Source organism: Theropithecus gelada, chromosome 1, assembly GCF_003255815.1.
Source record: "Theropithecus gelada isolate Dixy chromosome 1, Tgel_1.0, whole genome shotgun sequence".
NCBI lineage: Eukaryota > Metazoa > Chordata > Mammalia > Primates > Cercopithecidae > Theropithecus > Theropithecus gelada.
The window spans coordinates 135229402-135253726 of NC_037668.1; the positions used below are offsets into that span (position 1 = coordinate 135229402).

General features: G+C 38.1%; 1 protein-coding gene across 4 annotated transcripts in view; it reads left to right on the plus strand.

Annotated features, from left to right (window-relative positions):
• Nucleotides 1–4036: 4036 nt before the first annotated feature.
• NTNG1 (netrin G1) overlaps nucleotides 4037–24325 on the plus strand; it is a 354079-nt gene continuing 333790 nt past the window's right edge. For 2 of the 4 annotated variants that reach the window (XM_025366062.1, XM_025366082.1), the window contains exons 1-2: nucleotides 4137–4418; nucleotides 12276–13047. In XM_025366062.1, the coding sequence (XP_025221847.1) occupies nucleotides 12802–13047 (246 nt within the window). In that variant the 5' untranslated portion in view covers nucleotides 4137–4418; nucleotides 12276–12801. Of the gene's footprint in view, nucleotides 5367–12275; nucleotides 13048–24325 lie in introns of all 4 variants that reach the window. The other 2 variants (XM_025366053.1, XM_025366072.1) reach the window with 2 other exon arrangements.

Genomic DNA, 24325 nt, shown 5'->3' on the forward strand with positions numbered 1-24325 from the left:
TCATTTTGAAAAGGCTAATTTTGTTGTTGTAGAGAAATTGAAATTATGAAAATTACATTTGAGGAAATCCACACAGCTGTTGATTTTTGAGGCTGAACTTTTTCAGCCAACACACTAGATTAATTGTGGAATCTCCTGTTTTCAAAAAATAAGTTGAGGATCTTAGACTGACAAACGAAGCTCAATAAAACATAAGCATATGGGAACCTATTAAGTTTGTTCAGAACATAGCATTATCCAAAACTGCTGGTGGGATGCCTTTATTTTTAATAGCCTTAGAAGAAAGATAAACTGTTAAACAAATATTGACTACGTGTTCTGTCTGATTCTCAAAGAAAATGAAATGGGTAATAGAAGCTCAGGGTGTCATGATTTTAAGAGACTCACCAGTTGGATAAAAACATTTAGTATCACATACTCAGAGCACAAAAATTAAAAAGTGATTTCTCTTGATTTTTTATGGATAAGAAGGGGTAAACAAAAAAAAAAAAAAAAAAAAAAGGAAACCTTATTTTCCGTTAAACATTTCCAGGACTGGAATAGAAAAGAGACATAAAATACTTGACTAAAGTTAGTCATCTTTTAATTTAGCATGATTTCTCTTTAAAAATCCCTATTTTGCTCATTTAAAAATACGTATAATTTAACCAAGCAGCTAATTTTATTATTTCCAAACTATTTTACACAGTGCCATATACTAGAAAGTACATGGGTGCTAGAAGACATGTTCCTTGCATCGGTCACTAACTGGCAATGTCTTACACTATTTGCTAACTTTTGTGCTCCAGTGTCATTAACTCAGTAAATATGTGCGTTTTCTTACATTAAACAATACGTCCTTTTGTCTGCTGTTAACTTTGAGAGGAACTAAATGAGACTGTTGGTATACATATGTTGAGCATGATCAATTACTTGAATTGTTTGGGCTTGCAAATTTAAAGCTGTAAGAGAAGTACCTTGGTATTCCTATAATAGCAGGAAAATGCCAGTATAATCTAGTTTATAGAGCCCAGACCAATGCTTAGGGCTTGCTGGAGGTTTAAATGTCAAAATATTTGAGCATTAAAAAAGCCTGTCAGGTAAGAAACTTCAAAACCTGTCAAAACTATACAGCTAATGGCTCTCTAGTAAAACATGTCCCTGAGCACAAAGTGAAGGCAAGAAAGCTGAAGGATATTTCTACTGGGACACAAGCAGCAGTTATAAACAACATCTACCACATAGTATACAATTGGTCAAATAGAACTTGGTCTTTGTTACGAAATAAATGTTTTGTTATACCTACCAAATTCATAAGTTGAAATCCTAACTCCTGATGTGATGGTATTAGGGGGTAGGGCCTTTGAGAGATAACTAAGTCATGAAGAAGATGCAGCCCTCATGAGTAGGATTAGTGCCCTTATAAAAGGGACCCCAGAGAGCTCCTTAGCCCTCCTTCCACCATGTGAGAATACAAGGAGTTAGTCTATTGTCTGCAACCCAGTAGGGGGCTCTTATCAGAACCTGATCATGTTGGCTCTCTGATCTCAGATTTCCAGTCTCTAGAGCTGTGAAAAATAAATTTCTATTGTTTTAAAGCCACTCAATCTATGGTCTTTGTTACAGCACCCCAGAGTGTCTAATGTGCCCATGATTTGGATATTTTAGACATCTACATATTAATTTAATATAGTGAGAGTTAACTCCTGTTACCAAGGAGGCCATGAATCCTGAGAATAAGCTAAAGCTATTCACACCCACACTGGACATTTATCTTATACCTACATTATGTCAAGCATTTTAGAGTATTTATAAAAAAGGACACATGTCTTTTTGGACCAGATATATTGCAAATATGCCATCACTACCACTTTGGCATAATGAAGTTACAGGTATTGAAACAACCCTGCCAAATCTCTAAAGAGAAGATTTTTAGGCAGCTAAGAACCTAGAAAAATGAGCAACAGTTAGAGACCTAACAAGATTACAAATAAATGGATATCTAAGTTGAAGAAGAATGAGGAATGTGTAGAAACCAGCCAAAGATCTAAAGCCAGGGAACTGAAAGATCAAACCATTCTTCTCCAAAAGGAAAAAGAAAAAAAAAAAAGTAGAATTGAAAGGTTAAATAAAAACAGAAAAATAGTTTTTCCAAAGAAAGTTAAATATATATATGGCAAGAGAAAGCAAAGAATGATAAGGAAAGGTAGGTATGCCTTAAATAATTTCCGTTGGTGCCCATGAAATCTCTAAAGTCAATTTCTGATCAGTGTATATTATATAAACAAATATGCAAACGTATATTGAGGAAAACTGGTTTAATATACACATGTCAGTTTGGGGAAGTATATCAGATCTACTTAAAGTGCTTTTTTGGAAAAAATGTCCTTCTCACCTGATTGCTGCTGGAGGAGAGAACAAGATCTGGAAGGGAGGGGGTTTTAATGTTGAAAAGTCTCTGATGATTCTGATTTACTTCCTTGAGTTTAGATCCACATGTTTAGTTGGTGATTCACTGAGCTTCTGCAAAGGTCAGAGCACATGTTCCACAGAAAAACTCACCTCTGAAAGACTCTCCCACTCCTGTAGTGGGAGGTGTTACCTAATTGGAAAGGTTCTCATTTACATATCACACTTATTTGGGATTGCTGTCGGCCTCATAGTCAAAGGAATCCTGGGAATGACGGATGATACAGGAAGAGAGGAAGGGAGGTTAGTTTCAATATTTTGACAGATGAAAACAAGTATTTTTCCAGGTTGGGAGCCAAAATCACAAAGATCTTGGTGTATTCCAGAAGAGAATGTTCTAATCTCTGCATAGATTTCTTTTCTTTTTACTACAGAATGGCCTTAAATGACCAGGTAAAGTGGAGGATGAGAGTTCAGAAAGGCTTTCTTGCCTTCAGAGGAAAGGGCAAGAGAGAGGGGAAAGGCTGAGAACTGTCTGTATTTCAGGATCCAGGCCAAGGGGCCAACGAGAAATAAGAAGGCCCCTCTTGGTATTGTTTCTTATATCCTATTGCCAAAGGCTCCCATAGAAAGAACTGGGCTGTAAGGGCCTGTGAAGGAGGATTAGGTGGTGAGTAACATCTCCGTATAGTCAGTATATTTTAAACCTGGAAAGCATGGCAGGAGACACGGGGAAGAGCCAGACTTGACCACTGTCTAAGAACCCCTGCTAGGAGTTTCAGCCCTACAGGTAACTCCTTTTTGCAATGTCAGCACTACAGGACAAAGGTGGGAAAGAGGAAAGCACATAAACCCCAGATTCCTGCACTCAGAGATTCAGAGGGCGGACTCACTGTGGCCTCTTAGGTGTTAGAGGGAAGGCCAGGGGTGCCTGAAATCCCTGCCCACTTTCTGGCTGCCCAGTGCCAAGGAGGGCCTGGTTATAGGCCCAACTCAACAAACTTTTCCCCCATGCATCCTTTTACCACACCACACCCAGTCATCACAGAAAAATGACCCAATTACTCAGCCTCCTACCTTAATTGTGGGACACACAGTGACTAAGTGTTCCCAATTGCCCATTTCTTCCCACCCCAGCTTTGCCTTGACCAAACATGAGTCAGGCTTCTCTCCAGCAGGTCCCTGGACTTTAGCTTGCCCCCCAAATCTGAGCAAGAACTAAAATGTGAAACATTCACCGTTGTTAGCTTATCTTCCAAATTCTTGGACCACAGAGACACATTTCTTGTTCAACCATGAGGGTCTTGAAGCGAGTTTTTCTCCCATCTACTTGGCTTTCCCTGTTGCTTGCTCCCTTTATATATACAGGGGGGAAAAAAAAAGCCGATTTCTGTTTGGTTTTGAGAGGCTTGCAGATTTCTGAGATCAGAGCGTTTTCCCTGTTGCAATAGTCAGTCTTTCTAATGAAAGTCTCCCTATCTTATCTAAGTTCGGATTCGTTTCTGTTTGACGTTAATGTGTAGCTAAGAGTGATCCCAGGTGAGTCTGAGCCCACCTTGGTGGGGAATGAAGCCTAGAGCATCGGAGCATTTGTCTTTCTCTGAGAAAAGGCAAGGAAGCCTGAAATGCACAGCTCTCCCTTGAACTTCAACTTTCTAAAGGGGAATGAATTTCTAAAGGAGGAGGTTCCAGTCTAGGGCTGTAGGGGCCTCTGGGCAAAGGAAGTGCTGGTTGAAAAACACCATTGTGATCACTTCTAGCGGCGAAGGGTGTGCTTGGGAACGGTTTGGGGAGGGGACAGAAGAGAGAGGGTTGGGATGGACGGCAGCAGAAGTAGGAGGTACACGAGGAGTTACTGGTAACGGCGCTTCAGTGGAGGAGCCGGGGGGATGGGAAGTAGGGGGAGGGGGGCCCTGTTGCCTCAGCGCCCAGAGGTCGTGGAGCGGCAGCAGGGGTGGCCGGAGCGGCAGCAACAACAGCAACAGCGAGCGGGACGGAGTTAGGACCGCTCGGAGCGCACAGGTCTCGAGGTAGTATAAGGTTTGCTATCCTTCCACTTGCTGGCAGTTGCAGAAGAAGATCTGCTTTTTAAGTGAAACGTACATGCCACCCCTCCAAGGGCTGCGGCTTCCCCGGGCTTGCTTCTTTGCCGCTCCCCTTTCCGGCTCTAGCGCTCACTCTTTAATTGGCACTAGCCCCTAAGTTTGCCGGGAGCTCGCTGCCCGCTCGGAGCAGGGTCCCGGCCGGGCGCCGCGGGCGGGGGCGGGGAGCCCGGGAGCCGCAATCCAGAAGCGTCGTGGGCCATGTATATTTCATCAAAAGGACTTTGGGTGCGTCGCGTCTCGCAGCCATCAGCGCTATGTGCAGTGACATTTCTGACTTGAGTGGAGGAATGCGCGAAGGAAGCCCGGGCGAAATTGGTACTAGAGGATCTTCTTGGCGCCAATGCTAATTGTCCTGATTTATGCCCCTTCTGACTAAGCTCAACGTCTTCATCTGAAATAAAATGAAAGCGGTGCCAAGCGGCATAGAACCGCCTGGCCGCTGGTTCTGATCCCCGGGAACCAGAAAATCGTCCTGCGGCTTGAAAAAAAAAAAAAAGAAAAAAAGAAAAAAAAAAAGAAATAGAAATAGAAAAAAGAAAAAATATCCCTCAGTAAAAGTTTAAGGCGAGAAGTGTCAGAAGCAGCGGCGCGAGGAGGCGCGGAGGAGAGCCGGCGAGCAGCGGACTGGGCTGGCACGACCTCCGAAGGCTGCAATCTCATTATTAATATCACTATATTTTTGGAGGGAGAGGCACCTTTCTCATCCTCTCTTCCTCTCCGCCCACCCTTACTCCCTCCCCCTCATCTACCTGTCAAAGTCACTGATCTTTTGCATTTCGGAAGAGGACGTCAACGGGAAGGAATTCCCCCTCTGGGTGCCGGCTCCAAGAGGGGGCGACGTGCAGGAGGCTCCCCCCGGGGGTGGAGGCGAAGGTAATTAAGCGGCGGGGAGTGGCGGGCCGGCGCTGGGTTCTCGGTCCTCGGGGTCCTCTCCCGCCGGCGGCCGGGCGCGATCGGGATCCCCGGGCTGCGGCGGTGGCGGCGGCTCGGGTCCTTACGCCCACCCCTCCCGCTCCGCCCGCTCCCTCCCCGGGAGGAGGCTCCGCGGGAGCTGCCGCCGCCCGCCCGTGCGCCGCCCGCGGGCTCCGCTGCTGCGGCCGCCGCCCGAGGCGGACCAGGCTGGCTGGGCAGGGCAGGGCCGCCGCCCCGCGCCGTCGGCTCGGCTCCCGCCCGGCGCAAGGGCAAACGAGCCACACGGTAAGTGCCCGCTGCTCGCCTCTCCTACTGCGACCCGCGCCTCTCGCCCGTGCCCCTCTCCCCCGGGTTTCCCCATCCCCCTCCGCCCCCCCCCCCCACCCGCTGCGATCCACAGGCGGGAGGGAAGGCTCCGGGTGGGCGAGGAACTTTGTAAAGCGCCCCGAGGAGGCAGCGCGCGGAGCCCTGCGCGCACACACACCGGCACACGCTCACACCCACACACAAGTCTTCTCCGGGGTGCGCCCCGGGCGGGTGATGCGTCCGCCTGTTTTGTCCCGAGCCCAGGCGCGGGGTCTGAGCCTCCTTCCGCGGACTGACAGGCGCCCGGCGCTCGCTCTCTCTCACGCACACCTGGCCACACACATCGCTCAAGAGGATTGTCGTTATTTTTTCTTTCTTTCGCCGATTATATTTGTTTGGGGAAAAGCAAAACAAACAAACAAACAAAAAAAAAAACAAAAACAAACAAACAAAAAACACTTGCCCTATTGCCGGCCTTGGGGATCTGGTGGCCACACCGAGGGCTTTTGAAGTCCCTTCTTTCAATCTCCTTTATTGGTGCGAGATTAAAGCATTACTATCCCATGTTGTGCAGCTGGGGAGAAAGGGAAATTGAAAGAGGGAGACTTGGTGTAGGGATGCTGTTTGGAATATTCTCTCATATTCTTTACTGGCATCATATTAATCGGTTGATGGATTCGGCTAGGGACATTGAATTGCTCTCCTGTATGGATCTGTGGATATCTATATATAATACAAATAATACCGAATATTATTGGGCCTAAAATAACCAATTAAGTGATTCGTACAAGGAAAAACTTAGATATAAAAAGAAACTGCGCCCTCTGCTGTTAATTTTAGTACCCTCACCCGGGGACTTTTTTTTTTTTTTCCTTCAGAAATCCACTTAAGAGTAGGCTGTCATCTTACAGGGCAAGGGAAGAAAATTCCTAGAGGGGATTTTAAAGCAACTTTACTTGGAAAAGTCGCAGGTTGAGCTCCTATAGTTGCATCAGGTACAGATTTCCAGTGAGTAGAGGGTCCTCCTCTCTCCCCTCTTCTTTTTATACAGGGAATAATGGAGCCACTCCTCATAAGAAATTGTCAATCTTTGGAATGGAAAATTCTGAGTAAGATTCAGAACTCCACTAAACATATGGTGAATCTGGCAGTAGATTTGCTCTAGAAATAAGGCCCTGTTTTATGACTGAAAATACTAAAAGTTGTTTTATCTTACAGAAGTGAAAAGAAAAAAAACCCAGAAAGATCTTCCATTAAAGTCATTTATTCAGATACGCTTAATAGTTAAGCTTGTTGGAAAGTTTTACAAAAATTTTTTTTTTAGGGGAGGCTTTTCTGTTTTGTTTGTACCTTGAGGAGGATCTCTAGTGAGGGAATTAGCAATTCCACATTTCATTAAGTATTTTGGACTGTGTCACTTTGAATGCCTTACCCGCCTCCCTTTCTCTTTGGCAAAGGAAAAGCAGCTCAGTAACTCTCCAAGATTCTTTTTGAAGATAAGCAACTTTCAGTTTTTCATTAAGATAGAATTTGGATCTCTGCATGTGGATCAACATGCAAGGAAAATGTGCATCTAGTATTTCACATGTAATGTTGTTCCAAGGATATATTTTCTTTTCTGGATTGCCATGAAATGAGATACATTTCACCACTGAAGACCACCATGAAGGCATTCAGGATTCTATGTACTGAAATATTAATTTGGCGATATTTCCTATTGTGGAATTTAAGAGGGATAATCTTAAAACTTTTGTATGGAAACAGTTTATTTGAACTTGAAGCTGGTTTCCTATTAGTATTTTTGTTTTGTCAGCTTTCACTGGGTGTATGTGTTAAAATGATTCAGGTTAGCCTTTTTAGGAGGAGGCAAATGTATTTTGCAGTTTCCTTTTGTATATTTGCAAGTGGTGCAAATACCTGTCTTTGCTTCCATTATTATTCTGAAACATATCAGGTAATTTGTTTAAAAAGTTAAATCATTACACATTTATTTGATAGGTTTTCTAAGTGTCATAAAAATTTGGAGAGTTTTAGTTACAAAGGCATCAAGTCACTTGGAAAAAAGAAAATTGGATTCAACTTTGAAAACCAATTATATGTTAACATTGAAATATATGTGTGTGAATTATATTGCATAAGAGATTATATTAGTAAAGTCTTAGGTTAGTATGAGATTTAGCATACTTTAAAAAAAAATTTTTATTTGCAGAATCCAAAGTTCTGTTTCAAAACTTCAGGTGGGTGTAGATTTTCTCATATATGCATTTGACACCTTAGATCTCTGAACTTCCCTGCATTAGAATTAAATATTTGTTTTTCATGTGGTAATTAAACTCCAGATTTCTTCTAGGCTTAACTGATTCTGAAATAGTTTTGGGTATTGTCCCATCCTCAATCATCCTGCAAAACATGTACTATCTAATTTCTCGAATCAGTCTTCTCTCAATGAAAATAGAGATCTTTCAAATACCAAGGTGTGTTATTTAGGTTTATTAAGAATCTCATGATAGACAGTTACTCATAATACCCAATCAAGTGTGAGTAAGGTATGCCAATGATGTTGCAGTACATGTTAAATTCTTTATATTTTGAGAGACAGTTAACAAAAGGATAGAAGCATATGTTTTCCATTAAGATGACTAGAAAATGCTTTCTTCAGAACAAATAAGTGCAAAGAGCATTGAATACATGTTGAAATATCTTGTGTAATAAATTTCATTATGACTGCTGGAAGCTGCTAATTTTGATAGGTTATAATTTTGTATATCTTTATCTTTTTATATTTATATAGTCAATTTGATCTATATAGTCAATTTTCCTTTTGTTTCTTCCCATTCAGAAAATGCATGTTTATAAAATTCTTAATGTCTATGAGGAATGAGTCAATAGTTATGTATTTCAAGTACCTTTGAAAAGCTGAATATTTATGAAAGAAATAGCTTACTACCACCATTCCCACCTGCTAGTGAGATTATATAATAAAATGAATGCTGAAAACCAGCTAGATTAGGAGATTTACTGATAATATCTTCCTCTCAGTTGATGAAATTGGCAATTGCTTTGGAATATAATTGCATAAAATATTAATCACTATTAATTCCATGTAATATTGTGGGAGGCTTTTTTTCTGATGAGAGAAAGGGCCTGCGAAAATGGCTTCTGCAAAATTAATCCAAGGTGGAAGGGAATTAGCTGCAGAATCCTGGACAAATACATGTTCTATGTGTGCAAAGGCATTTTATAGCCCATTTTAGTCCTGATCAATAATATCTATCAAATTGAGGGCCATGACATAATTTTATCTTTTTTCATTGGTTCTGCAAATACCTATTAATGGGTATTTTTTATCAAAGAGGACTTCTCAGTACTTTAGTTCCCAAGTAGAGGTGATAGCATTATTTGATTACAGTGAGTTCCCAAGGTTTGCAAAGTGAAGAGGTAGAACTGGAGCTGCCCAGAGCTCTTCTGAATCTGTTCTTATTTAGGTGATACGGACACCTGAGACAAATTCAAAGGCCACGTCACTTCACAATTAGTTCAGTTATGGGCCAGAAGGGATAGGTTTAGTATGTTAAGTCCCCAAATACGTTATTCACTGTCCTTCTCATAATTGGTTTCCCTAGCTATTTGCTGTGAGGACCTAGCTTTTAGAAGCTATTGATAATTTTAACCTGTTTGAAAGCACAGCAGATAGACAAAGTGCCATTAAATAGTGGAGGTTAAGGTGTAAATAATATTCTATTTTTACATCATTGCAGTTTCTTCGAAAAATCTGTAATTATACTTTAATAACAAATTCCTGATTTTCAGAGGCTGCTTTTCCATTGTGTGTCATGGAAGTTCATGGATTTAATTTCTTACTAATTTGAAGTTAAGAGGATTTCTTTTGAAGTGGATGTGACACTGAAAAGTAAGAAAACCCTGAAATGCAGGATACATAATGATAGTACAAATATAAAAATTAGAATGAAATCAAATAATTATGTTAAATAACAGCTTAGTGTCCCTCTGCTCCTGATCTGTAATATGCCGTGGTCAATATCTTTTTCTGTGTCAATGGGAGCTCATTAAATGTAAACTCTGCAGACTAACTGAGCCATGCCATATTAGTGCTTGCCAAAGCTTGACATTTTTAATACATTAATAATATGTCTGTAATGTAATGGAAAACTATTAATCACAACTGGTTATGTGCCAGAAATTTAAGCTATAATTGGCTGCTTCTTGTCAAGAATGTCTGTTGCACAGTCCTGCAACTGCCTAATATTCAAATATCTTGCACTCCTCTGCATTTTTCCTTGTCAGTTCTCTAAATTCGATCAATGGTGTAGTCCATAATTCTGTGTAATGACCATCATTATAATTCTGGTATACTTTAATGAGAATTCGTTATATTGGGATTGCTGTTCTGTCAGGAGATAGCAAAGGGTTCATATACATTTCCTTAGTGTTCAAATGTATGGTCACCCTTTATTTTGTGGTTGCAGTAATGCAAAATGTGGTTGAGGACAGAGTAACCGAGAATAAATGGATGAGGAGAATATCCTTTGTTGGTTAAAAAAGAAAGTGAAGACTAATCTCCAGGAAGCACTCAAATATATTTAAAGTGGTATTTTCAAACTAATATTAAAAATAAACACATAATGCTCACTCCATTCAAACTCAAAACAGTCAATTCCAGGTCTTCAAGATTATATCATTCTTGATAAATAAATTATTGTGTATTTGAAACTAAGAATTAAAGTTAATAATTTCTGACCTAGTAGATTTTACACTGCTTCAGTTATAATGCCTACATCCCCCCGCCCCTTGGAAAGTATTTATTTCCTCTTATAAAAACTAGTAAACACAGTTGAAAAAGTCATCTCAAAAATGTAAATTTGCATCACTTTAACACCTTCTCAGATTATTAATTGTCAAATTGTTGGATGTGTCTGAAAATATCAACTTAAAATTACTAATGAATCTGAAAAAAAGCAGAAGGCTGTAGTAGCCACAACACATGCTTCTCTGATTTTTTTTCTTTTTAGCTTAAGATTTCAAAATGTGCTTTACACAGTATAGTCTCTAGGTTACAAGGAAGAGGCCGATTCAAATCTGTAGTTTATACATGTTTAGACAAACTACTAATTATTGCTTCATAGGAACTCAAATATTCAACACTTTTTCTAATAGTAAATATCACAAATTGCAGCTGTATGATAACATTTTATGAATTGAATATAATGAAAATTGCACTTGCATCCATAAAGCAATTATTATAAATTACTTTGCTATGGAAACACAATTCAACCATCTGTTGGCATTTCATAGTCTCTGTGGCTTAGTTCATTTTAAGATGGTACATTATTTAAATATAATGAATTCCCTTTATAAGATTGTTTGAAGATAGTGAACTTCCATATTTCAACCGTTTAATGTGAATTGAAGGGTCTATAATAGAATTTTCTAAAATTGTAGGCTTTTTTTGTCCTTTTTGCATTGCTTAAAATCAGTTAACTTTTAGACTATAAATATAAATAATCTAATTAAGAAAATATATTTTTAAATACCTGGTTTCCAAATGTTAGCATTTGTTTAGATTTTGATAGTGATCTCTAAATAGAAAAGTGGCCACTTAAACTCACCAATGACTTGTAGCCATAGTTATGTAGGGTGCATTATCAGTTAACCAAAAGTGCTTTTACACAGTAATTTTTATTTTCTCTTAGAATTAGTGCCATATTATTCTGCTTCATGGCCTGTTAACTCACCCTTGGCTATTTTTATATGTGCATTTTAAATTGTGCATTTTACTACAGAGCTTTTAGTTTTAAAGCAGCTTACAATATTTGCCTTTGGGACAAATTCTCTTCTGTTGCAAAAAGTAACGGCAAATGCACATGTAATGGCTATAAAAAGATGTAAAAATATAGAAAATTCTTATGAAAGGAAATTTTGCTCCTTTGGTTTTATTTTTGAATGTTTTTTTAGAGAGCCAAGTTATCTTTATTACTAAATGCAACTAAACAAAATATGCTAAATTCTTCAAATATAATGAGCAAATCCACAGGGACAGGCTTATGCTACCAATGCTGATTTTCACTCCAGCAAACAAAAGCTAAGAAATGTACAAGGAATTTGGAGATTTTTAGGGTCTCTTTGTCAAGAGACAAAAGGGATATAAGTTGTTGTCCTATCTTTGTCATCATTATAAAAGCACTCATTTACCCCATTGTTCTCTTGGAAGATTTTCTAGCACTGCAGTGTATGAGAAATGTTCAAATGTAGCTGCTTGCTCTCAGTTTTGTCAAGATGGAAATGTAATTTTTGAAGTGAAAACCTGTAACTCACACACACGTGTCTGTCTTTGTTATGGAAGAGTTAAATCCTTCATATCGAAATTCTCCCCAATGTGAATGATTTCCATGGTTTGCTCATTCTAGCAAAACAGCTGAGTAAAGGTTATCCGTATTACAACAATTTGCTTTATATTGCATCAGACCTCCAAAATGTCAACATATTGTACGTTTCGTAATACATTGATTCTGGGACAATAACTCTTACTCTTATTGTTTCTAAAAGGGTGTTGGTGCCAGAAGAAAAGAATGATTGATGGGAAACAGACACCGGGCTATGGACACTCATCCTTTTGCTTCAGATACTGATATCTCAGCCTGCCTGAGCGTCCCTTGTGAGCTGTGAACATTGAGGATCACTCAGGGTTATCGGATGTACAACGGGAGAGCCATCACTTTGCTAAATTATTATCTGCAGTTGGACATATTTTACAAAAACCAAACTAGACCTGAGTCTAATAGATATGTTCTAGGACAAAGAAAAAGCTACAAGTTGTTAACGCCTAACACACAAGTATGTTAGGCTTCCACCAAAGTCCTCAATATACCTGAATACGCACAGTATCTTAACTCTTCATTTTCGGTTTTGGGATCTGCTTTGAGGTCCCATCCTCATTTTTTAAAAGAATACACAGACCTACCTACCCATATACATACATACATATATGTACATATATGTAAACTAGACAAAGATCGCAGATCATAAAGCAAGCTCTGCTTTAGTTTCCAAGAAGATTACAAAGAATTTAGAGATGTATTTGTCAAGATTCCTGTCGATTCATGCCCTTTGGGTTACAGTGTCCTCAGTGATGCAGCCCTACCCTTTGGTTTGGGGACATTATGATCTGTGTAAGACTCAGATTTACACAGAAGAAGGGAAAGTTTGGGATTACATGGCCTGCCAGCCGGAATCCACGGACATGACAAAATATCTGAAAGTGAAACTTGATCCTCCGGATATTACCTGTGGAGACCCTCCTGAGACATTCTGTGCAATGGTGAGGTAACCCTTTTACATCAAATATTTCATATAAATAGAGTCTAATCGCATATACATACAGATGTGGTGAGTGTGAAGACAATTCATGCAATAAGTTGAATCTGCAGGTGGCAGATTTGTGTTAAAAGGCTAGTTTCTTTCTCAGTGGAGGCTTACCCTGCCTGGAATTACAATTTGCACACTGCGATTGATGCCCTGAAAGGAACTTACTTTCTGCTTCCCTGAAAACCAATAGTTTCACTGAGGCAGATATACTATCGCATATATTATAAAAGAAAAAGTCCAGTTGAAGGTTAAATTTTAGATTGGAGGTTAGAAATATGATTAGGTCATATCTGTCATGTTAAGGATAAAATGCATTGGCAAACCAACTTTAAAAACACAAATGTTTCTTCACATATGTGTATAAAGCCATCCCAAATTCTGTAGTTCAAGGAGAGACTAGATCTCATAATTATCTTCATCAGGAGGCGGCTATGATTTGGGAGTCCTTGGTTAGGAGATCAGCAAGAAAAAAAATAGAGGAGAGAGGGACTAAAGCCTTGTGAGAGGTTTTTCCAGAAAAATCTTATTTGCCAACTCCCCTTATTGTCAAGGTCATAGTTTTCTATGTACATTTTAAAGATGACTTTTGGAACATAGAAAACTTACTTGCTGAAAAGCAAGGGCTCAGCATGTATAAATTCAGATACTTTTTTTTTGATAAGCAAAGTTACAGAATTCATTTTTCTCATGGCTTATATAAGTCTTTTTTTTCCTGCATAGAAAGTTAAATACCATGTGAAAAGGTAATATTAGGGTAACACATTGAATTTTTATGAAAGACATAGCTGACAATATTTCTTTAAGTATTAGTAAAGAGGCTGGTGATTAAAATGGTATACATTAATGTGCTAAAGAGTTAAGATGGTGAGTATATTTGGTTTATGGTTTTTTTTTCTTTTTGTTATAGGTGGTTTTTATTTCACACAAGAACTGTGATCCCATTTTTCTCCACATAATAGATGTAATTGTATGGCAGATTTTAATAGTAATCTTACCTGACTATATTATTTTGAACCTGGCCTGGCATTTTCAGGATAGTGATACTATTAATCAAAGTAGCATCTGTTCACAGTCCCCAGTGAGTTAAATTAGCATAAGATCATCTTAGACCTAGCAGCATAAAAAAGGTTTTGTAACAGGAAACAATTTTGAGCAATAAAGAGTGTTTTCACCTTAAAGCTAAGGGCTTGCCATTTTTCAGAAGTGCCTTTGGGGACTGGTTTGAATTATAGTCCAAACCTGATTTTGTGGAGAGTGAGAAAAAGCACTGGGCTATTAGGTGTCACTGTGACTAAAGTGCCCTGAAAGACTAAATATTTCAAAGAGAGGACCCATCTCTCTGGGAACAGGTATGTGCTGTGCAAAGAAGTTGCATTTTGGAAAGCAGAGACTTCCAGAGAAGGAGTTTATTCAAACACATTAGCAAAATCATAATAAATCTATAAAGGAGCAGAGACATTTGTGGAGGCTTTATGTGAGGTCTTTAATAATTTCTCATAAAAGGTCAACTATAAGAGCTCATTATAGATGTGGATTGAAATTGCTGTTTGGGTGATAGGTTGTGTAGTCTTCTACTCCTTATAGCAGAGGATGAGTTCCGGGCCAAGTCTGCATATTACTGAGAACACTCTAGCTCTATATATTGGTTTACATGACACTTGTAACAACATGTTCCTTCTGGAATTGTTTAATAATTTCCAGATCTAAGTAGAATAGCAAATTTCCTTTCCCAGGGTGCTGTTTTCCCTCTCACAAGCCCTGTGTGATGTTTTCAAGGTGTGATCTGTGGGTGCAGCTTCCCTGATCTCAGTCTCTGGCCAGAGCATGCTTGTTCAGCACTCCTCCTGTCTGTCATGTTGAAGGGTTTACTTGGTGTCTTCAGCTTGCCTCTTTCTCCCATCATGAGTGCAAAGGGCATGTTACAGATCTTCCCATGTCTGTCTTTCAAAGGGACATGGTCTAAGGTATTTAAACGAGTCAATTCCTCTCAGTCCACTGGCTAAGTGATGTTAGAGACCAAATGGGAAAAAAGAATTAAAATATCCCTCAGCTTTCTCAAGTGCAGTAACGTGTATACTTTGTATGATCACATGAAACTCTGCAGGACAGTCTTTAAAACGCTGCATCTTAGAGTGACGCAGATATTTCGAAGCCCTGGGGGATGTAAACTTGTCATTGGACAGAATGGTTTTCCAAGGGAGAATGTAAGATTTGTGAAATGTTGCCTATCAGTGCTTAATTTGTATTCCTTAATATGCATATGATTGGCATAACAAATTTAATAATCTATCCTTTAAATATACACCTTGGGACTATTTGTATGCATATTATATACCACGTCAATGGTAATGGCCTAATATAGCAACTCTTCCTCTCTGCAGTTTTGGATGTTCCATAAAACTCTTTAGTGTGAGGATTCCTGACCCAAGGTTGGGAAACTGTCTCAGGATGCCGTCCTATCAAACCTGTTTAGGTACTCCTTAGCCCAGGGTGTAATGGGGATCCATAAAGTCATTTGTGTTATGACTTATGTGTTCTCCCCTCCTTGACACTTGCATCCATACCTGCTCCCTCAGAGTCGTTATGGCCTATTACATCAGGGGAGCTGCCACATGAATACAGCCACCGGTTAGCCCCTATATGTAAAGGTTTGCTGCAAAATTGTTCCAGTAATCACTTGTTCAGCTAGTGACACTCCTATTAGCTGTGGCTATAGCTGTTCTGAGCACCAAGGGAACATGTGCTGAGAGAAATACCTATAATTCCTCAGGCCGATTTTTTTAATATAAAGTTGAAGTTCATTGGCATTGCATTAAGAGTCCGTGTTGCTGCTTTTTTCATTGACTTCATCATTATATGCCAGTGACTATCCATTAATGTTGCATTTATTTTAATATAGAGTAAAATTTCGGGAAAAAAAGGAGCATATGGATTCCATTTAACAATAGATCTCTGCTTATTAACCTGGATGGCATAGTTAATAAATCTTCAATGTGAAGTACTTTAAAATTGTTCTATATTAATTGTACCAGTATTTATAAACATTAGTTTTTCAGGAGAGCACTGCCATTTCTATTAATCATAGTGGATAAGGAAGATAAATGTGTGTATGTATATATATGCGTGTGTGTGTATGTATATACACATATACATATATATACACAAATTGTGTATATTTAAAAACATACATTTTCTTTTTAAGTTGATGTATTCCTTTTGAGTTGATGATGGCTAAAGACAATCTCTGTTTTCATCAATGGGGAAGAATCTGAAGGGAAGGTGGGGGTTAACCCTCTTTTTTAGGCTGGGAGAACACATTTGAATAGATCCTATCTTTTCAGCAACATTGAAAGCTTCAGGTGGCAGAGCTTTGTCAGGAAACACAGATCATTTAGTGACTACAATTTGTTTCAATTTGCATAAAGAGCAGAGAGGATGATCTGAACCTGTGTGTAAAGCTGAAGTGACAACACAAAGCTATGACTTTTTCTTTGTGTTTAGACAAAGTTAGCTGTCATATCTTGCGTACACCCCAGTGGCTTAAAAATGGCAAAATTATCTGCAATTATCTCTATCCTGCAGCTAATTTTCTGGATAAGTTAAACAGATGCTTTGAAAAAGAGCCTACAGACGGAAGAACTCATGTGCGTTTGTACAATTTATGGTGCAGAAGTGCTGATGATTGTAGAAATGGAAGCCCTTGAGTGCTGCTATGGATTTCAGAGCCAATCAAAACTAAATTAGGAAACAAAGATTATTAAAAAGTCTTCTGTGCATGTAATTTTGGCATAATATTATGAGGTGGACATTAAATGTTTCCCTTGGAGACGTTCAGCATCATTAATGCAGCATGCCTTTAATTACAAGTAGACTCATATTACTAAAAAATTGGAGAAAATAAAGTACTCTGAGGTATAGTTAGCAATAACCTCATTATGTTTACTGAAATAATTAAAAGAAAAGGTATAATTTTTCTAAATAAAATGTCAGAATGTGAAATGAAAATGGATTTTCCTTAGGAAATTTACTAATGCGTGCCTGTGCTCTCGATAGGCATTTATTTAAGGGCCTTAACAGATCTATTAATGATCATTCCATATTGTGCTATTTCTAGATAGACTTCTATTATGAAAAAAAAAACTTTAATTATTGTAAGCATTGTGGGTAGAGCATATTTCATTATGTTCCAATGGAATTTACAGAAGTGGTAGAAAGTCTTTGTGTTTTTGTGGTTTCAAAGGAACCCTGAGAGATGAGTGACTGGTAACTCGTAGTCTCAGGGCTATCTATAACTTCAAGTTCTGATTTACCTTTGGCTCAGGTTGCCATCTGGTGGCTATCAGGTGGCCCTTGAGAAATTTATTTCATAAACTCCGTTACATTTTCAATGACAATTACTATCAATTTTCCAAAAACTGGAAATGACATTGACTTATATAATAATCAAATAATCTTTAAAATACACTCTGTTCACATGAAACATAATTCAGTAAATGAATGAAGTTTTAATAACAGTGACACCTTTCATTTGAACTGCCTTATCCCTTAATTATGCCAAAATGGAATTTTTTAAAACCTTCAGTTCTTTCATTATTAACACTTCATTGTTATTCGTTCATTATTTAGACTTATTTCTTAGAAAAGTTTAACTCATGTTTGGAATGAATTAAGTTCCAAGGAAATCAGTCTTTCTGATATACCACTATATCAAGTATTTCCTTTCTGAGGAGTGTACAATAGCTCCTTATGATCTATTGCATCATGTCTAAAGTACTCTACCTGTTTTTTGAATTTGGGAGCATATAGCCTATTGCCCACTACTTCTCATCAGGACTCTATAGCATCTCCAGGGGACTATGACTGGCAATCTGATTGGAAGGGGACAACTGGATTTGAGTTGAAACTGCCTTGGCATAGCATGCATGGCTTGTTGGGGAGGTCTTAGAAAGGAGCTGATGAAGATTATGGCAAAGGCAACAAAACCTAAAACCACCTCATGTCATTTATTGTCCCAGATAGTGTGCCTAAGTGCTCTTTGTTGAGCTAAAGCCTCACAAATATTACTGCAAACCATCGTGTGCAGAGTGAAGTGAGCAGAGCATTCGGCACATGCGAAACCTAGTGGTGGTGGAGATAACCAAAGTCAAATAGCATATGGTCGTTGTGGCCAATGGAAGTCCTGAGCAAAAATAATACAAAGTAGTGTTTATTCAGAGGGTAGAAGAATAGAGAAATAAGATCAGCACTCAGAATTTAAAGGTGAAATATTATTTTGCAACATGTCAAAGGGCCACTTGGAAAATACTATCTGGTAGCCAAATGCCTAATATTAAACAGTGCCAGAAAAGGAGAGAAAAAAAGTCTGGGTTGGCCAAGTGTGGTGCCTCACACCTGTAATCTCGGCACTTTGAGAGGCTGAAGTAGGTGCATCTCTTGAGTCTAGGAGTTCAAGACCAGCCTGGGCAACAGAAAGAAACCCCATCTCTACAAAAGTTAGCCAGACATGGTGACATGCACCTGTAGTCCCAGCTACTTGGGAGGCTGAAGTGGGGGGATCTCTTGAGCCCAGGAGGTCAAGACTGCAGTGAGCCAAGATCACGCCACTGCACAACAGCCTAGGCAACACAGCAAGACCTTGTCTCAAAAAAACAAAAACGAAAACAAACAAAAAAAACTGGGTGGAGCAGATGGTGGCACAGTGTTTTAATGACTGCCTGGTGGCCTGGTTAATGGTTAATGGTGGCCTGGTTAACTTCTTATATCTGGCAGATACGGCCAGGATGGAAGAGGAACAACACAATAAAGAACCTGATATATATATCAGGTTGAAATATCTATATCTATATCTATATCTATATCCATATCTATCTATACATATATATTTCAAATATGCATATATAGTTATTAATTTAAGAGATACCAGAATATGTTGAGTAAAACAAATATGGCTTATCTACCTGGAACTCCAATTTCACATTAAGATTAGGGGAAACATTTAACCGAATGCAGAGATGCAAGATTTTTAAAGGTGAAATATGAGACCTCAAAATAGTGACTGCTTTGCAGTGGAATACTGAAGTTACTTCCTTTGTCCCCCAGGAGATAACCTTGTCTGATTTTAGTCTAGAGGATCATCACTTGCAAAAGTGTGAGAAGTATTGTCCTAAAACATCAGTCTCCCTGGACTGTTTTGAAGTACAATGGACATATTCTCCAGAATTTTGGAAGGCTTGCTCTGCTTTTCTTTGATTTTGTTTTGTTTTGTTTTGTTTTGTGTTTAACATGGGCTTTAGGATGGTCTCTTGATCCTCTGATTTTGAGGACTAGTGTTATCACCATGAAGCCCTTTACCTCATGTCATCTCTTGTCTCTAGGAGGACAAGCAGAAGACATTCCTTTTGTTTAGCATAGTCCGTGCTCTTCTCCACTTACTCTGATGCCACCTATCTTTCAATATCTAGCTCAAGTTAATTTCAGGTCATATAATTCTCTTGACTTTTTAACTCTTGTTAAATCTATCTATCTATCTATGTAATATGTATATATCTCTATATCTAGATAGACATATATAGTAGCCAGCACTGCCTGTGTACTGAACTGTATTCCACCATTTAGCACCTCATTAGATCTTATTGATTTATACACCCACATACACATTTTCTTCATATGTTTACTGTATTCTGACTCTTTAAGTGGGTCATTACTCTTTAAGTGGGATGATATGTGAGAGGGCCACCACACTTGCTAATGCATAGTAGGAATTCACTAAAGACTGTATATTATATTGTTTTTTATTTCTCATAGCATTTAACATACTCCTAGGCAGCAAATACATGATAACATGGTTCTAGCTAATTAATTGATTTGAATATTGTAAAGTCATGCACCACATAATAATGTTTTGGTAAATGAGGGACTGTTTATACTACAGAGGTCTCATGAAATTAAAATGCTGTATTTTTACTGTACTTTTTCTATGTTTAGGTAGATTTGGGTTCACGAATACTTAACATCATGTTATAGTTGCCTATAGTATTCAGTATAGTGACATGCTGTACAGGCTTGTAGTCTAGGAGCAATAGGCTACACCATATAGCCTATGTGTGTGTAGCAGGGTACACCATCTAGATGTGTGTAAGTACACTCTATGATGTTCACACAATGAGATCACCTAATGACACATTTCTCAAAATGTATCCCTGTCATAACGTGACACATGCCTGTATTTGATTAGCATAATGTTTTCTATTTCTTGAACACATTTATCATAAATCTAGTGTTTTCCTCTGTAAATTAAGAGGCAATTAGCAAAATTTAGCTACCGTACTTGGGCAGCTTATGCTGCTCTCAAAAAAGGAATTGTAGAGGCAAAATCTACTCTGAACTCACATACTGAAATCTCTCTTTCTCTAGACTATATATGAGATTTATTTTTTCTATTTCTAATTAAATATAGGAGGTTTGGTATGTGAGGAAATAAGAATCTGTTGAGATAAAGAAGACTGTCCTGATTTATGTCCAGCACAGCATTATAACCCAAGGAAAAAAGAATGAAAATAACATCAAGATATCAAAGTGAAAAGGCCATTAAATAAAATATTGTATAGCCACATAATAGAATATGTATAGCTATTAAAGTAATATTTCTGAAGGATATACAATGACAAAAATAAACGTGGAAAACATAGTAGTAATTTTTTTAAAGAATGATATGGCAAAATGACTTCAATGCTGTGTGTTTTTAGGATGTTGAGCTCATTGTATTGTATTTAATTGAGGCTAAAAAGGTAGGGCTGCATTCCTGTGTGGTCTAGGGATGGAACTGCCGTTGAATGTATACTCCGTGTCAGTCATGGGCAAAGAGTTGTCAGGGAACTTAGGCAGGTCCCTCTCTCTGGTCATTGCTCTCTTTTGTCTGTGCTTCTGGAGGAAGAAGGAAGATAGCCTTGACCACACGGTATTAAGCGAAGTCAGGAGATCTCTTTGGAAGCAATAAGCTGAAGATGAGTAAATTACACCTTGTAAACTATACCTGTGGCTTTAAAATTTGCTTTAAATCGATCCACAGTGAGAAATAGATTTTATGTTGGAACACAGTAAACACACACTTATCCCCATACACAGCCAAAACAAAAGCTTCACAAAACGGAACTTACACTTTCTATGTGTTATGGCCTCTGGTATTTTTTCTTCCATTATATTCTTTTCTCTTGCTTAACAACTAATTGGAAATTATATACTGATTATGATCCACAAATTATATGTAGCATTGTTTTTGAAACTTGAATAAGTGGAAAAATACTGTACCAAACATTGCATAATATCCTTTTTTAAATTTAACATGAAGTTTTTGAGATAAACTGTTGTATAGTATTCTACCATATGAATATTTCTTCAGTCAGCCTTCTATTCCTAGGCATTTCAGTTTTTTGGATTTTATACTCTAAGGTTCTTGATTGGTGTTGTCAAATTGTCCACCAGAAAGATAGTTAACAATTTATAGTTCTACCAGCAAGTTATGCAATTATGCTAGTCATTAGATCCTCATCAATACTGCACATTGTATTCTCTCATTTTCGTCCACTAAAAGGCCTTAGCAAGTAAATGAGGATACGGAGTTTAACCAAAATAATAATGACAAAATTATCTTATTCCCACATCTGTTTTCCTAAGGTTATAATGTTTTAAATTTGAGATTGATATAGGGACATATTTGAAGGTAAAAATGGCATTTCATGTTTAAAAGATGCATGTATTGAGAGGGTTGATTTTTAATATGTTTCTTGGCTATTTAAATTTCTTTATTGCTAACTGTAAGAGTTTTAACTCCTTTGTACTATTTGCCTCTTAGATTCTAACTTTTTACTAAAGCCAAAAATTAATATTTATTTATATATATGTAGTATTTGGACCTTTTACAGAAACTCAATTTTCTGTCAGTGTAATCAGTTCAAAATATGAACATCTTTTTACCATAAGAACAGGTATCATTTCAGAGACTTTTCCACGCTCCTCATTTTGTGGAACTGTTATGTGTTTCTGCACTGGATTTTGGTGGCAGAGACATAATCTTAGGGCTGGGAGAGATTCATCTGAGTGCCTGTTTCTGTCTTTTGTTCCTTATAAGAACTTAGCAAAGTTGTCATTTACTCTCAGGCAAAGCATCCTATCCACTTAGAATCAGTCCCTTTGAAAAAAGTTGAATATCCTTTATATTCCTTGTATAAAACCGCTGGTGTGAAATCTTTGGTTTTAATTCACCAGACTAATGGGCAGTCTGGTTTTTTGTGTGCCATTTAGAAATTTCAGAGTTTCTTTGCTTACAAAAGGGGAAAATTACATTTGTTTCATAAGAATAATATTGGAAAGAACTTACTGAGATCGGCAGGTTGTCAATTTCTTCTCACCTTGCTAGGAATAGATAGATTCATATAGCATCTATTCCATGGAAATTAAAGATGTGAGCTGAGGAAAAAGCAGAATTGCTTTCTCTTTGACCTACTTTGAGGCTGACTTCTAAAATATTAAATAAAGAATTGAACTAAGTGTTGCTCCAGTACAAAGAAATAGCCCTTTTGTTTCAGAGGGTTAATGTCCATTGAGAAGTCCAGCTGCCGACATTATCATGAGGTCATGTCTGCACAGTGATTTTTCACCATCGTATGTGACATTTTGTTGCTTTCCTGTTGCTCCCTTTCCTTCTTGGAAGTCATAAAATGAAGAAATCAAGTACGCTTCCAAACAATTTCTAAGCATGGTCTGGAAGTTAGTCTTGTGTTTCAGCAATGTTGTCATGGTTCCTCTATAGTGATTTGTATGAAGGAAGAAATTATAAACTGGTAGAAAAGATTAGACAAGTGTAAGGAACATGAAGCCTGCTGAGAAGTTAAAAGACTGTTCTAGAAAAAGAATTCTCTATTTCAAAGAAAGATATTTTAGTGTGTGCATAGGTGCCAGAAGACATGAATGTGGGATGTGTAAAACTATAAATTATCTGCCAGATATGGAGAGCTGAGATTTGTAGGTCATATGAAGGTTATACCAAAGGACCTCAATCTTTTTGAAAATGACATTCAGAATTTTTGGATTCCTTTGTGGGTCAGAGTGGACTGAGGTCATTCATATTGTGGACCATCTGCATGCTCTCTCAAGACAGAACAAAATCCAATGTGTGTGGTCTGCGTAAGTTACAGAAGCTGTGTGCATGACATAGAGAAAATGAGTTGGTGGCCAATATGCTAATCTGAGGTTGATTGTTGATGCCTGGGCCACTCCATATGGGTTTTTGTTTCAAAGTTTAGAAAGACTAATCTTATATGAGGTGTTAGGGAGCATACTCATCAATGTGGCTACTATCTGGCTCAGAATTATGTTCTATTTAGCCATCACGGGAGACAGTGCTTTTATAGTGCCGAACATGGTGTGATGCATATAGGAGTAGTTACATGCTTGTTGAATTGAACTCGTGCTATATTTTTACAAATAATACTTGTAGCTGATATTTATGAAGAACTTACCTGGTGTCATGCACTGTACTGAAAGCTTGGACTGTGTTGGTTCTTATAATCCTCAGTCCTGTCTTATCCTTACTCACCAGAGTAACTGAAGCATGAGGTTAAATAATTATTGTAAGTAAGTCATGCAAAGAGGATATAAACCCACTCTGACACCTACCTTCCACTCTTAAACTATTCTATTCCCCCCTAATTTTATTTGTAGCGTGTGGAATAAAACCATAGTGAAAACCTTTTTTAAAAAATAACATTTATGATTTGGGCTATGAGCTATAATACTATGATTTTGTTATTTAAAAAGCCTTTTATCTGAAATAGCCTCAGAAAATTGGATTGTGTAAACAGAGTGTATGGAACGTTGAAAATACATATTACGTGATGAGTGTCTTCATTCAGAGATAAGAGAACTGATCAACAGTGTTTGTTTCCATTCTTGCTTTCTTTTCCATTAACATGTTCATATAAATGGAAATAAGCTGTTAGAAATCATAGAAAGCAGAGTACATATTGTATTCATCATGTAAAAAACAGAATAATAAGTCAGCAACTGTTGGCTAGTTAACAAAATCATATTCTTGTGGGTGAGGTGTTGAGAAAAGTGGTTAGTGTGATGCTTTTGTTTTGTTTTTGGTTTTTTACAGTATCAATAACAACTGTTATCATATAGCCAACTGCCTACATGCTGTCTCTACTTGGATGTCTAGTAGGCAGTTTAAA